This window comes from Podarcis tiliguerta, assembly GCF_965153285.1.
Source record: "Podarcis tiliguerta genome assembly, chromosome: 6".
Taxonomy (NCBI): Eukaryota; Metazoa; Chordata; class Lepidosauria; order Squamata; family Lacertidae; genus Podarcis; species Podarcis tiliguerta.
The window spans coordinates 90,557,584-90,574,055 of NC_139539.1; the positions used below are offsets into that span (position 1 = coordinate 90,557,584).

Sequence of the window (16,472 nt, forward strand, 5' to 3'; positions counted from 1 at the left end):
TTTTGCCCAGTAGATGGAAGCATATGCTTCTGCACATAGGAAAATGCAGCAGCAAGGTACAGTTCAGAAAATTTCTTAAAGTACCAAAAATGTATTAATTCCGCTGGGCAATTCTAGCGCAATGAAGGGCAGGTTATAAAGGGTAGTGCTTGGAATCTGCTTTGCTGGGGTGGCGGTCGGGGAGTCTTGAGCCACCCTGGGACCCTGAAGACATATTGATTGTGACAGAAGCTTGCACTTTGTAGAGTCTACTTCAGATGTGGATCAATATTTTACAAGTATTAAGAAAAAAATATGTGCAAATGCCAAAGCTGGGCTAGCCTATCCCAGCTTTTCCATCGCTTAACACATGGTTCTGAATAACCTCAAAACTCTACATAAAGAACTCTAACCTCTAAACTTTCTATATTTCAGGCCCAAGCTTAGTGCTCTAGAGTAAGTCTGGATGCTTCAAGGTCTCTCTTCTGGAAAGACACTTGTTGTTTTTAAAGACATGTAGGCAAACTCAGTGTCTCAGCTTTGATGAACAGAGGCTAAACATTGATGAGTGAACAAAGACAGTGAAATCTTGCTGACATCTGAAGAGGTTCTGCACAAGAAGTGGCGTAGCGTTGGTTGCTGATGCCCGGGATGGGCAGGGGGGGAGCATGCACACTGGGCGGGGGGCGCCAGCGAGCCCTCCTTGCTGAAGCGACCCCATCTCCACCCCCACTGGAGCAAAGCAAGACTATGCTGAGCTGCCCGCCCGCCCACAGGAATTTAAAACTAGAAATTTGAAGACAGCCTGGAATTAAACATGCTCTAATCAGATCTGCTACCGCCACAAGGTCCAAGCTACTACAATATAAAGCTTATAAAACAGACTAGTTCCTGACATGTAAAATAAAATTCAGGTTCCACAGAACTCTTCATCAGGTAGGTGAAAGAATTAGCTAGTTCTCCATTACACAGTGAGATAATATGTATTCACAGCCAAGCTTGTTCTGCATATAGTTGAAAATCACTTTCCTAATGTGTCTAAAGGTTCTGCTAAGCAGCAATAACACTTTATTTGTACTAAACATTTGACTTGCCCAGAGGCTCTTCCACAATATTTAACCCCTGAGATGTTCATTTTCCTCTGTCAAATAAATTTACTGCCCACCAATCTTACATTCATGATAGCAAATCATGCCTTCTAGCAACCTCTCAACACTAGCATGGACTTTGAAGAGAAAGCTTATTAATCTAGTTGCAAGCATGCACACAAAATCTCTCAAGAATAATTCTAGCCACGAATAAGGAGAGAGAAATTCTGCCTAATTCAGTTTCTCTCTGTTCATCATTTTCAGAGTCTTTAATTCAGTTCCTCACATTTCTGCATCAGTTTGCATTTTTTTAAAAAGGTCCTTGTAAAAATGTGTCAGCACTTTAGCAAACATTTCACCTAATACACACATTTTTGCAAGCAATTTCCCCCAACGTAAAACATTTGCGTTATTTGTGTGTGTGTATGCATATGTAGACTTTCCCTTAATATACTGAACAACAGGAGCTCACCCCGTCGCGGGGATTCGAACTGCCGACCTTCCAATCGGCAAGCTCTAGGCTCTGTGGTTTATACCACAGTGCCACCCGCATCCATAGAGCACCACCCAGAACTAGAAAATAATAATAATACATTCTGGCAGGAGCAATAGGTTGGTATTTAATAATAATAATAATTTATTATTTGTATCCCGCCCATCTGGCTGGGTTTCCCCAGCCACTCTGGGCAGCTTCCATAGAAACCAAAAATACACTAAAATATCACACATTAAAAACTTCCCTGAGCAGGGCTGCCTTAAGATGTCTTCTGAATGTCAGGTAGTTGTTTATCACTTTGACATCTGATGGGAGGGCATTCCACAGGGCGGGCGCCACTACCGAGAAGGCCCTCTGCCTGGTTCCCTGTAGCTTTGCTTCTCGCAATGAGGGAACCACCACAAAGCCCTCGGCGCTGGACCTCAGCGTCCGGGCAAGTCAAACAGAGCCAAGTCAAACAGAGCAAACCCACTAAAGTTGGTAGACTTAATTTAGTCAGCAGTAACTTAAACCCACAGATTTCAGTGGGTCTTACTTAGGGAGTGGTAAGTCAGTCATACCAACCATAGTATTAAAATAAAAAAACAAAGAGAGAGAGAGAAGTAAAAATAGGTTTGTTCTGAAGGCAGCCTCAAAGTAAGATCAAATAATTTTCAGAAATTGATACTAAAAAGGGCAAGTCCCTGTGAGAATGAGAACTCTATTAACATATTGCGCTGCATTAGCAGCCAAGCTAATTCAAAGAAGCAAGCTTTTCTGCCTCTGCATCCCCAGGCCATAATTCTGTTCCACAGCAGCTGAATAAGTCTGTACCCTCTGGTAGTTGAATTATTGACGTGGGCAAATTATAATTTATGCTAAGATTTCACTACAAATAAAGGAACCAGGAAGCTCGCAAAACACGCACACAATGAAAAGCACACAGCTTTCCTGGCCTCTTGGTCTCACCTCTTGAATTGTTTGCCCACAACGCTATCACCACCCCTGCTCCCAAACCTCCTTTCCTGGGGTTCTGCCCGCCACCTTTCTCCCCTATTGTTTCTGCTTATTAGTATTCAGGTGATGTAGCGGAAAGATGTTGCTCTAGGCAGGCAATTATATCTCAATCTCCACTAGCGAGTCCTACCAGTCCTCTTCAGTGCTGTTTGCAAGGCTGGGAAATCAGGGCATTGGTATTCCAACCAGAGCCCCCAAGAAGCATGTGCCTGATTCATTTGCAAAAAGGATACATGTTGTGTGTGTGCTTCTGATGATGTCTGTGTGTATTTGGAAACAACGAACCCTTAAAAAGCAGCAGCAGGAAGTGCAGGTGATAACGAGTTAGGAAAAGCTGTTGTGCTTTAGACCTGCCACTCATTAGCAGCTCAGATTATTAGAAGATGGAATTTTAAAAAAAACCTTTGTTGCCTATTTCAAATAAGGAGTTGCTTTGTTTTATTTTTCAAAACAATAGACAATTCATCATAATCCACCCTTGTCATCGTTTCAATTTTATTAAGCTAATTCTAGTTAAGATCTGGGTGTTGAGTCAAACCACTCTACAAAACATGTATATGCATGTTTTAAAGGACTTGTTGCATAAATAATGGCCATAATAAGCATATGTACCAATTTGTTTCCTGGTATGGGTTTTTTGTTTTTGTTTTTTTTTTTGGTGTGTGCATTCTAATGACTTCGTTTATTCTTTACTCCATTTACTGTAGAATGACGATATATTATTTTGCATTAAGTACTTGGTTTTTCTGGCATCTGTACAACACAGGAAGATGACTGGGCTCATTTGGCACAGAATCTCAAGTTCTCTGTTTTAAAAATAACTACATCTCAAAACTGTAAGAAGTGTTGAGGTCTGCCTCGACACATCTTTTCCCAAAAGACAATCCTTATGCAGAAAAAAAAGTCTCCACCTTACACTTGGAAGGTGACGTGCTCAGAAGCCTCTAATTTCTGTTATACTTTAAGAAGTGACTGTACATGTTTGTTTGTTTTCTGATAGTATTTCTGTGTCAATCAAAGTCACAGACAGGCAAGGCACAAGCACTGGCCTGCAAAGCCTGCAGGTTTATATCAGTGAAATATTACCACGCATACTTCATGCTGAAATAATCTTTCGTAATAAACACCTGCCATGTCCTTTGTGGACTTATAGCCTTACTGTGTCTCACTCACTCATTTTTCTGCCATCACATAAACAAGTCACACATTTGACTAACGTGCTCAGAATATTGCGTTGAAATGAAAAATAATAATACAAATTTGCATCCTTTTCTAACGTGGATTGATAAATTCTTGAAGTAACTGCCAGGCAATATGGAAGGCAGAAAAGCAGAATAGCTTCCTTCTGATACATTCTTTTTTAAAAAAATGCATTGTGAAAACGGCCGCTCTAGAAAACAGAAACATTTCCACCGTACAAACTGTTAACATTACATTTGCTTTGAATGAATTTACTTTATTTACACTCTCGATTTATCTTAGAGAAGGCAAACAATATATTCTGCTCAATGCAGCTTGAGGGGAAAGGGGCAGAAAATCAATGCCCTGTGTTATTGAAGAACTGGCACAGAGCACAATAGCATGTGATAAGTATTCTGGGAGGGTCAGTCGCTGCAGGTAGTTGCGGTTTCTGCTGATTGTTAAAGCCATGATAATAGGACCAGGAAATCTGAGGGGTTATCAGAAAGCTGCCTTAATCTTCAGATAAGTACTACAGTAAGATACAGGCCTTCTGACTGAACATGAATCATATTGTTCCACCTACTAAGTCAGAACAGTTTCATTCATCCCAAGCTACATTCATTTCAGCTTTAGCCTAGGCTATCAATTGCTCAGATGAGAAGCTAAACAGAGTATAGTTAAAGGACCACAAAGCCCCACGCTGAACTCTAAACTATGGCTCCCTGTCTTGCATTCACTTTCCCCTTCCCTTGTAAGGGTACAGAAGCAGTTCTGCCAGGACCCTTATCACATCCTGCTAATTTTAGGCAGTAATGTGGAACGCAAAGCACCAGCCCTACCACTAGGCAAGAGTGAAGAAACAGATAAGGTAAAGGTAAAGGTACCCCTGCCCGTACGGGCCAGTCGTGTCCGACTCTAGGGTTGTGCGCCCATCTCACTTAAGAGTCCGGGGGCCAGCGCTGTCCGGAGACTGCACCAGCGCAGCGCACGGAAACACCGTTTACCTTCCCACTAGAAAGCGGTACTTATTTATCTACTTGCACTTAAGAGTGCTTTCGAACTGCTAGGTGGGCAGGAGCTGGGACCGAAAGACGGGAGCTCACCCTGCTGCGGGGATTCGAACCGCCGACCATGCGATTGGCAAGCCCTAGGCACTGAGGTCTTACCCACAGCGCCACCCGCGTCCCATAGAAGAAACAGATACTAAGGGGCAAAGAGCAATGGGGAGGTGCTGGAAGAACAGAGCTACGTGTACCAAGCACCCTGCCCTTGGCTAACCTCTCAAGTGCTGAAGAAAGATCCGATTGCTAGTCTGACTGACTTCTGTGCACAGAACATGGAAAAGCACCAACTCTTCCTTTTGCCTCAGGCAGCAAAAGATCTTGGGCTCACTCCTGAGAAGGAAGGATCATTTAATACTTGTTATACAGTGGATACTGTATAACGCGGGTGGCGCTGTGGGTTAAATCACAGCGCCTAGGACTTGCCGATTAGAAGGTCGGCGGTTCGAATCACCGCGACGGGGTGAGCTCCCTTTGCTCGGTCCCTGCTCCTGCCAACCTAGCAGTTCGAAAGCACCTCAAAGTGCAGGTAGATAAATAGGTACCGCTCTGGCGGGAAGGTAAACGGTGTTTCCGTGCGCTGCTCTGGTTCGCCAGAAGCGGCTCAGTCATGCTGGCCACATGACCCGGAAGCTGTATGCCGGCTCTCTCAGCCAGTAAAGCGAGATGAGCGTCGCAACCACAGAGTCGTCCACGACTGGACCTAATGGTCAGGGGTCTCTTTACCTTTATATACAGTGGTACCTCGGTTTATGAACTTAATCCGTTCCGGAAGTCAATTCTTAAACCGAAACCGTTCTTAAACAGAGGCGCGCTTTCCCTAATGAGGCCTCCCGCTGCCGGTGCCCTTCCACCGTTTGGATTCCATTCTTAGACCGAGGTAAAGTTCTCAAACCAAGACACTATTTCTGGTTTTGCGGGGTTTGTAAACCAAATCGTTCTTAAACCGGACTGTTCTTAAACCGAGGTATCACTGTACTTGCAGCTTGCCCTGCCTTGCAAGGAAGTTTACATATGGTTTACCTGGTTAGAGCAAGACCTGCTTAGCTTCAGGAGTAGAAGAGTACCTTCAGGCCATTTTCCATTGCCTGCTAGAAACATTCTACTTTAGACAAGCCTACCCAGGATGTTTAGAAAATGGATGCAAGTTTTAATCTGTTTTTAGTCTATTGTTATTTTAACTTTTTGAAAGTTTTAAATTATAGTTGTTTTGATAACTTTATTAACTTTTTTTGTAACCAGCTTTGAGGGTTTTATTATTATTTTTTTACAATCAAGCAGTGTATAATTTTTAATGAAATATCATGATCTCTAGTTCAGATGCAATATGCAGCTGATTTTTTCTCGTTTGCCTGGAAAAGTGGGAGCAATGAAGATAGCATGTTTCATCACCATGCTGAATCCTTCAAAACTACAATAAGCCAAATAGTCAGGCTCATCTTTACATGCAAATGTGGCCTTTGAGAAAGTCTTCTAACCCACAACTCCCAAAGAATAAGACGGGGAAGGCTTGGCAGCCATGGACCTATGTCTTCAGTCAGAACTACCACTTCCTCAAAGAGGTTTGAGCAACAGCCAATCTCATCTTCCCCGAAAGCACTAAACCTTGCAGGAGCAGCAATGATGGAGGAAACATGCACCCTAACCTGGCTTGCAAGACTCTTGGAGCCTCGGCATGCTTATTAAATATTTTCCTAAGCTTCCTGAGTCAGCAGGAAAATCTGTTGATCTTTGTGTGCCCTTCATTCTCTTGGTGTGCTTGCTCACTCTTTAAATGGTTCTCTGTCTGTATGCCACTTCCTCACTCCATGTGTGTGTTCTCCTGAGAGGAGTTGTTGTTGTTGTTGTTGTTGTTGTTGTTGTTGTTGTTGTTGTTGTTGTTATAGTATTCGCTCATGCTCTGCCATTTTCCTCTTCCCATCCCCGGCTTCTGCCTAATCCAGGCATAGGCAAACTCAGCCCTCCAGATGTTTTTGGCCTACAACTCCCATGATCCCTAGCTAACAGGACCAGGGGTCAGGGATGATGGGAATTGTAGTCCCAAAACATCTGGAGGGCCGAGTTTGCCTATGCCTGACCTAATCCTTTCCTTCCTGTTTAGCAGCACTAGGTTGTTTTGAAGCAGCATCCACTCAGCCTCTTGTGAAATTCTGAATGGTTGAGGCTTCAGTAGCTGTCCCACTCCTCTGTGCCCCACATTCATGTAAACTGCACATGTATCCGACCTCCTAGCAGAGTGTACAGTGGTACCTCGGGTTACAGACGCTTCAGGTTACAGTCGCTTCAGGTTACAGAGGCTTCAGGTTACACTCTGCTAACCCAGAAATAGTACCTCAGGTTAAGAACTTTGCTTCAGGATGAGAACAGAAATCGTGTAGCAGCGGCGCAGCGGCAGGCCCCATTAGCTAAAGTGGTGCTTCAGGTTAAGAACTGTTTCAGGTTAAGAACGGACCTCCAGAACGAATTAAGTTCTTAACCCGAGGTACCACTGGTACTTTTGAATTAATGAATGGAAGGAAGGGGGAGGTAATGGATTTTCCTAAGTTAGCCTTTTTCACAAGAAGGACAAATTCTCAATAATTATAAGCGGCTGCTGCTCCCCCCCCCACCCCCAATATGATGATGAACAGGCACTCTGCTAGGAATGTTAACAGTTACGTAGGTATCACATCTTTAAGCTAATTTACTAAAAGTCCTGTAGAAAAGAAAATGAAACATTTAATTTAAGCGATTATTTTAAGACGGGATTTGTGCCTGCACATCCAGCAGTTCTAAGCTCTTTGAAAATAATTTAATACATTCAGTAAGTGGCTTTAAGGTTTTTTCCCTTCCCCAATGTGTTTGATAAGGATTAGGCCTTTCCCCTCCTGAATTCCTAAGAACTGGAAACTCAGCACATTGGTCTTTCTGTTCACACCTTGTTCACATGTACTGTCAAGTCTTCACAGGGTCCATTGGCAGACCCTATTAAGCAACATAAACAGCATTTATCAGACTTTGCTGCCTTTGCAGCCATTAAAATTCAGCTGTCCTGAGTTATAAGGCCGCTGAAAATAATTTCATTGCAAGGAGGCAGAAATTACGCCTCGCTCCATCGGGCATCTGTCATAATTAAGTACTCAATTAGTAAGCTTTTGGTGTTCAAAAGAGATTCACACAGCCATGTTATCATGTGATTATTTTCAATTAACTGGCTACCTGCATTTCTTCCATTTTTGTTGCCTTTCTATCACACAGAGACAGGGCCTTTAAATGGAGGAACATGACCTCCGCAAAGTTTAACCACCATGTGAATAGGTTGTAAGATATATCAAAACCATTACTTCTTCTGTGCTATCCCTCAACTATCAGAATTTGGTGGAGCATGTCAATTGAACTTTTGGTTTGGTGGTGCTTATTTTGGCCCAATTTTGGTCTATCACTCATGACTTGATTGTGGATGAGGGGGCTCGCTTGGCAAGCATCACTGAGACCTAGATCAAGGGGGAGGCCCTGTTTTGACTCAACTCTACTCACCTGGCTACTCAAGCAAGCACCAATTCAGAGCAGTAGCCATTTAGCAGAGCTCTTCCAAGTAGTGAGAAAACTAGTAACTTCAGGCCAGAGGGAGGGTTCATTTTGAACCATCAGTGGTAGCCTGCTATGACAAGCTTGCAAGGTACTTCAATCACCCAAATTTGAAGGGACCTGAAGCTATTGTTAGGATTCATCCGGACATATTCCGAGCAATGTCTGTTCTTGTTTCAATTGTAGCCTAATCATATGGACAAGCTATTGAAGGGGCCCAGCTGATCACCAAACCTCTTGTCCCTTGCCCACCAGGCTCACAGAAGGAAGCCAGAGAAGGTTAACAGGAGGGGTTCATGCCCCAATGCAGGTGGGGAAGGTATTGCCCCCCCTTAAATGCCCCCCCCCTTAAAGAGGCAGTGGTTCACCTTCTCCTTAAGAAGGCCTCCCTGGACCAGGAATTGTTGAAAAGCTATTATGCAACTGTTAATATTTCCGCCTTAGCCAAGGTGTTCAAGAGAGTGGTCGCAGTTCAACTACAGGCATGCTCAGAATAAGTGAATTATCTGGAACTTTTCCATATGGGCTCAGGCCCAGATATAGCACTGAAACTGCCTTGGTTGACCTGGCTGATGGACTTTGCATTGGAAGAGGGACGGTGGGAAGTGCTAATCTGTTGACCTCTCAGCGGCTTTTGATACTATGGACCTGGATTGGCTCTGTGGGCTGAGAGTTGGAGGTACTGCAGTGGTTTTCCTACTGCCTTCCAGGTGACTTCTAGTGTGCAATGGGAAACTAGTACTTTGAACCAGGAAAGTTAACTTGTGGTGTCCCATGAGGCCAATACTGTCCTCCATGCCGTTCAATGTCTATATGAAACCATCAGGGGATGTGATCAGGGATTTTGGAGTGATGTGTCGCTAAGCTGACGGCACACAGCTCTATCTCTCCATACCATCCGAACAAGGAGAGGCTGTGCAGGTGCTAAACTGCTTCTTCAAGGTTGCAGTGGGCTGGGTGTGGGCTAGTAAAGCGAAATTGAATCCAAAGAAGATGAAGGTGCTACGTGTCACAAGTTTTCAGTTCTGAGAAGTGAGTACATAACCAATTCCAGATGGGTTGCCATTTCCTTGGAGAGATCAGGTTCATAGCATGGGGGAGCTTCTTGATTCAGCAGTTGCTTGAGGCACACATGTCTTCATTGGTTAGGAGTGCCTATTTCTGGCTCCCCATAGTTCACCAACTATGACTGTTACTGGATAGACTGGCTTCAGTGACCCACACCTAGTACAATTGTGCTGTGCTCTATATGGGGCTCTCCTTGAAGACTGTTTGGAAGCTTTAAGTGGTACAGAATGCAGTAGTCAGGGTGCTGATGGGCACTAATGGCTGGGCACACTGGCTGCCGGTATGATTATGTATGTATGTATGTATGTATGTATGTATTTAATGGCCCATAATTCTCCCAGGGCAGGACCAAGGCAGCCCACAGCAAAAATTAAAACAGATACAACTAAAAACACACAATAAATATTTAAAAACCTTAAAAGCTTTTTATCTTGTATCTTTTGAAGTGTGGTTGTGAGGTTTTTTAAAATAAACTATCAAGTGGTATATAAATTTTACAAAATAAACATGTACTAATCTTCTTGAATGCAATTGTATTGTGCAAATCTTTTATAAGTTGCTCTGAGAGCCTCCTGAGGCTGTAAAGCAGAATATAAACATTCTGAATAAATATCAGACAGATCTCACAGAAAAAAAATTTGGGTGCCTTTTAAAAATTTTTGGCTTGTAAGTAATTGGTTTGGATTCACTGTTGCCTTGTGTGCACTATGGGAGTGACACAGAAGAAATCGAATACTCCTCTGGCCCTGTTTATTATTGAGTAAATAACATGTGGGCAAATTATTTTTTCATTCAGGAACCCTGACAAGCTCCTGAGAGTCCCAGGTTTCTTCAGAACAGTTTGAAAGCCATTGCTTTCGAGGGTGCTAGTTTCCAAAGCACTGTTTAATTCTTCCAGTTAAGTTTGTATAATCATTCATAATTATTATAATAGATAAGGTGTTAAGAAAAGGCCACACAATTTAAGAGATGAAAAAGGTAATTCACTTATAGATGTTGTAATAGCTAACTTAATCAAGCTGTTTGGTTAAGAGATTCTCCCCATCTTAATTACTGTTGGTTGCTGGAACCCATTTAATGGAAAAAATAGATGGTTATGAAACAGCCTGAAATAGATCTGGGATGATTTAGTATATTTTCAAGTTGCTGACATCTCACTTCTATTGTTTAGATCTTTTTTAAAAATGTATCAAAGTCAAGGCAGTGGCTCAAATTTTCAATTTGACTGATTTTGGAATAAGCAGCTCATCTGTGCTTTAAAATAATTCAGAATTATTTGGCAATAGATTATGGGGGGAAGCACTCACAAAACAATGGAAAGCCCCATTTTCTCGTCCACACACATGCAGGGCAGTGGCTTGTATTCAAAGTAAGGTGGCCCATCAATGCAAAGGGACGAGACCATCACGCCGCTCCTATCTGCCATCCCTGGCCGCTCTTGCGAAGCCAAATTGTGCTCACTTCTAGCCGACCAGAACAGCTCGACAACAGAGAAGGTTGCCAAATTTATCGAGAGAGCAATGAGACTGAGAGCTGGTATCTGAATGATATCAGTGTGGTCACCCGGATTCCTCGCCTGGGTTTTTATGATTATTATCATTATGTTTTATTACTATTATTTTATTACTTCTGCCAAGTTTTAAGTACTGAGATTATTAATTTACCTAGGGTTTTAATAGGTCACAAGATTTTAACTATATTTGTAATGTACTCTTGTTGGTGTTTGTCCTTTGATGCTATGGCCTGTTGGCTATGCAAATAAAGTTTTATTCAATTCATCAATGCAAAGGCTTTCTGCTTCTACAATGGGATTTAACCCCCTTCTTCCCCCTGGCCCTAAATCTATTCTAGATGTTACTTCAACCCTCTGGAGCACATATGGGAAGGGTGCAGGGGTGTGGGATAGGGGGGGAGAGAAGGGAAGTCCCACTGTGCAAATGGAAGTTCTTGTGCGGACCAGACAAGGCAGTTGATTATCACCCAGTCACTCAAACTTTCCTCTGCAGCCATATAGAGTAGACTTTGCTTCAAAAAATGTAAAAGGGAGCTATCCAAAATGCATACATTCGAAAACCGAGGCGTGGCTTCCAATTGGGAGCATGCTGAAGCCAATCAGAAGCTGCGCTGAATGTTCGGCTTCCGAAAATCGCTCAAAAACCAGAACACTCACTTCTGGGTTTCAATTGTTCGGGAGCCAAGGAGTTTGAGATCCAAGGTACTTGAGATACATAGACTTGGCGCGGTGGGAGGTAAAATGAATGATTTGTGTGGTTTCAGTTTGGTCAAATAAATGGTTTAGGGTTTGAAGCTGGATGGGAAATTTACAAGATAAATTTCTGCCTGACTTTAGGATTTCTAGCACTGCATATGTGCTTGCCTCTCTGCTTTCCTTCTCTTAGAAAGCTTCTGAAAAACTATTGAAAAAATCAGAATAACTGAAGCTCCTGTGTAACGTTCCGCAGCTCAGGTAATTGGGGAATACAAACAAAACAACATCTAGTAGAATGCTATCCCTACAAGTAATGGTTTGAGAGGGATTCATCTCCATTGACATGTTTTAGTTACAAGGCTGAATGAGAAGAGAGCGCACTACAACCTTGGCTGTTGATTTTGAAGGGCAAATGTTTTACCAGAAGCAACAAGTTTCAAGAAAAGAACTGCTAATATCCTACACAACGAATTATCTCCCCTTGAGCTCATATGGGCAAAACTTTCCAGTATCCCAGGCTAAACGCATGATATGCAGCAAGTCCTACTAATTTCAGTCACAATTACACGCATAAATGTGCTTGGATGGCTGCCATAGATAATGCAGCTTAAGTGCTTGATGTGGCTGTTCAAAACTCTGTCCCAAAGGAGTCTAGCTAATCTATATAAATATGCGCGTGAGAATCAGACTCTGGGAAACAGCCAGAAATTTCCTTGACTGCAACAATCAATGAAGGAAAACAATTCCACCAGAACAGCTGTAACATGTTCAGCGGCTCCTACACAAAGAGATGATGGCAGCCAACAGGAACCTGACCTTCCATAAAGAGGATTATTGGTTTCTCGGCTGGTGGCTCGGAGCCTCCCTCCCCCTTCTCCCTGAAGCTAGCAAATACATATAAGAGCGTAATGGGGTGGGAGGCCTTTGAAAAAATAATGAACATACTTCTGTCGCCATGGCAACCATTACAGGCCTGTTCCTTTTGCACAATTCGAGCAGTAAGCAAGAAGGTCCCCTCCCCGGGTTTTCACACTAACGCCCCTTTAGAAGCACATCCATTCTTAATGGCAAAGGGCTGACTTCCCAATGTCACATCACCTTCCATTTCTCCCTATTATACCACACTGACGACCTGGGGTGCTTCCCTCTATCGGTACTACTCTGGCATTTCACTACCAGCTCTGAACTAGGCTATTCGTTTCTGGCTAATCAGGCTAAAGAAACACGGAGATGAATGCAGCTCAAAAGGCACACATTATAATGGAGCTTTCAATTACAATAAAGTAAGCTAAAGATGCTCTATTATTGAAATGATTCCTCTTAATCAACTTATGAGACTACTTGAGGGAAATGTGTTTTGTTTTTGAGTCCTAATATGTTTTGACCCGCTGAAGACAAATCTATCTATACTTAAGGAATCCAACTTTGAAGCCTAAAGCCACGAGTGGCAGTCAAAACATCGCCTTAAACTAGCTGTTTAAGCCGCAGCTTAACCAATTTTGATGAAATTTATTCCAGGCAAATATTAGACCTAACATTTATCCCAAAGCTTTTGAGAAGCCTAAGTTGGAAAACTATGAAACGGCAGCCAACTGAGTATTTTTTCAGGCAGCAATGCAAAATCTGTACAAAAATACATTGTGAAACCGCGTCAGTCACAGAATATTAAATGCCACAAAGTTTGTTGTACAAACCGGTCTTCTGTGACACTGTGTAATGGTTCTAGGGGTTGCTCGTGCGTAAGTTGCCGCCACTCCTGGCTAGGTTACCTGGTTGAACCCTTTCTGTCTGGACAGCCTCAAGTTTCGTGGTTGCCTCAGTCGCTGGCAGAATCCGTCAGTGGGCGTTTCTTGAACCTCTTCCAGCATAAAAGCTGTTTGACGCCCAGTCTCCTCCTACTCTCCCTGCGCGGAAGTCTTCTGCGCAGGGAGGGTGTGGGCAGCGGAGTACCCGTACTCTCTCCGCTGGTCTCCGGCGAGGAGTCCTGGAGCCACCTCTCCGATTCCCCCATCTGCCCCCCTTCTCCACTGGTGTTACGCTGATTTCCTTCCCCAGCGGATGGGCTGCCTCTCTCCCTACTGGGACCCTCTCCGGCATCCCTCTGGAGCCCTCTCTCCGCCTCCAGCTCCGATGGCAGTTCCCTGACACACTGCAATGCTAAGAAAATAGAAATTTAAACACCCAAAATGATAAGAAAGAGTGTATGGTGCAGTAACCCAACCCAACTCCCTCAGTTGCTATGAGCTACTTGTCACTTATGCGGAGAGAGGGAGAGTTGGGAGCGAGGGGCTACCTTTGCGGCATGCAAGAAAGGAAGAAGGAGAAGCCATTCTGCACTGCAAATCTGTCCTGCTTCTAGTCAGCTTAGCTTGGGCATTTTTCTCTGCAGGAAAATCTCCTGTTTTGACTGCTTGACCACTCTTGTTGTGGTCTTTTTGTTAGTTTTTTTGCCTCTTTACCTGCTTATTTGTTTGTCTTGTCGTTCCTGCCCCCTTTCTTTCCTCTGTTGAAATAAATACCGTATTTTTCGCTGTATAAGACGCACCAGACCACAAGACGCACCTACTTTTTGGAGGCAGAAAACAAGAAAAAAAAATATTCTGAATCTCAGAAGCCAGAACAGCAAGAGAGATTGCTGTGCAGTGAAAGCAGCAGTCCCTCTTGCTGTTCTGGCTTCTGGGATAGCTGCACAGCCTGCATTCGCTCCATAAGACGCACACAAAATTCCCCTTACTTTTTAGGAGGGAAAAAGTGAGTCTTATAGAGCAAAAAATACGGTAATTATCTGGGTGCACACCCTAAAGAAATGTGCTGTGCACATGTATGAGTGGAAAAGACTGGTTTGTTGTTTTTTTTTAAATTCTTAACTCCATAACCAAGGTTCTATGCTAATGCTAAAACTCCCTCTTCCCCAGACAAGCTCTCCAGAAGAAGACAGCACTGGTGCTGCAAAGAGGAGGTGGAGACTGTCAGAGGGCAGAAATAAAAGTGTGTGGTTGTGCTTGGTGTGTGTGTGTTTTATGTGTGTGGTAGGAGCCACCCCCTGCCTTAGGTGGCACAATTTGTTGTGCTGAACCTGAAGAGGAGGAGGAGATTTAGAAGCTTACTGGAGGATTATTTTAAAAAGTTGAGATTCTGCAGCTCAAATTCTGCTTTTGTTGTACCTACAAGCATGCAGATTACTCAATACATGCACTTTTGCTTACGTGTGTGGATAAATCAGCATGTGTTTTAAAGGCAGTCTGAAATCTCTTGACTCATATGGGAGTTGAGGGGGAAAGAACAAAGACATGCACTGTGACTGCCTAAAGCACAAGGAAGAAAAAGCCTTATTCTTCTGCAAGAACAGCAAAAGCAAATCACTGTGGTTTCCACGGAGATGTGGAAACATGTTGGTTCAGATACCTCAATCTGCAGATTAATGGCTTGGAAGCAATTGCCCATCATTCTGAGTAAAAATTACACCTGGAAGTCAAAAGGTACTGGGAACATTTCTCAACACTCGTACGATTATGGTCACTTTTCAGTTTTATCCAGCACTGTCAACGCCCATCCTAAAAAGGTGGTTAATTACAAAACATAGTCTTGAACCATTGTTATTTTTTCCCCCCAATATCTAGCAGCTAAACCATTTTTGTTTTGTAGCAAAAATATGTGAGGGGAGGGATCTTTTCCTACCTTGATAGGAAATGTTTTGGAACCATGATTTTTCACCCTCACATATTTTCCTAAATCTAGGAAATGGCAATGATGATTTACAAGTTTCCCTGAGATGCTTAAGATGGTGTAGACTGCATAAATATAAATTCCATATAGGCTGCAATCCTAACCCTACTTTCCTGAGTGTGAATTCCATTGAATCCAACAGAATTACTTCTGGTATGATCTTAATTGTTAATGAGAAACAAATAATTCTTTTCTGGGGCCAACTTGCAGATTTAATAGATTTAGAATTCATTTTATGATTCCTTTTAAGACGTTTAACTGAATTTACTCATGTACACCTGCTGCTAACCCTCATCTCTTCCCTCCCTTAGTTTCTCCATTGTTAAAACTTTGATTACAAACTTCTTGGGATTATGGACTTATTAAGCATCTGTAAAGTAACCACGGTCTTGTATAAATAGGAATTTGGAAGAGAGAAATTGTAGTACTACGAATATACAAAAATAAATACAACTGTTATAACGGTGGGCATGAAGAACTAACTTGCTTATATTGTGCCATGCTCAACACAGTCCATAGTGGAATGGGTGGGGGGATTGAAAGGCAAGTGAACTATTTCCCCAGAAGCTATGATTGAGTCTTAACCTGTACCCCCTGAATTCTGCAATGGTTTCTCCTCGATGTCCCATAAATATACACTGCCAACCATTCTGAGAAATAAGATGTTGGTATTTAAAGTAGATTAATCCAACCGACCAGCAAAGGCTCTCAAACCAGTACCTTTATGAGTGCTGTAAAGGGCTGCAAATGTCACCATAAAGAAGGTTGTGGAGTATTTGCCAGCATTCACAAGGTGGGGGAAGGCCCGCTTGGTGTCACGGTATCGGCGCAGGCACTGGACGAATCTCAACCACGCAGGAATGCACTGGACAACTGCTCGCACTCCATAGGCATAGGTGTTGCAGATCTGACCAACTGCAAAAATAAAGACAAGCTTCTAAATGCAAGGCAAAATATGTCCTGTAGTTTCCTCTTGAAATTGTCTCATTTTATCCAAGGAAAGTGGCTTTGTGGTTCAAGCAATGGCCCAACATTATTCATCTAATGCTTCTCCAGTCCAGAGACATTTCATATCAATGCCTCATCATGTGAAGTCATGG

At 42.9% G+C, this 16,472-nt stretch overlaps 1 protein-coding gene across 1 annotated transcript in view; it reads right to left on the minus strand.

Moving 5' to 3' along the window:
- Positions 1-16,472, minus strand: part of XPR1 (xenotropic and polytropic retrovirus receptor 1) — a 103,394-nt gene that overhangs the window by 18,486 nt on the left and 68,436 nt on the right. The window contains exon 11 of the mRNA XM_083446336.1: positions 16,093-16,287. Coding sequence (XP_083302462.1) covers positions 16,093-16,287 — 195 coding nt within the window. The remainder of the gene's footprint in view (positions 1-16,092; positions 16,288-16,472) is intronic.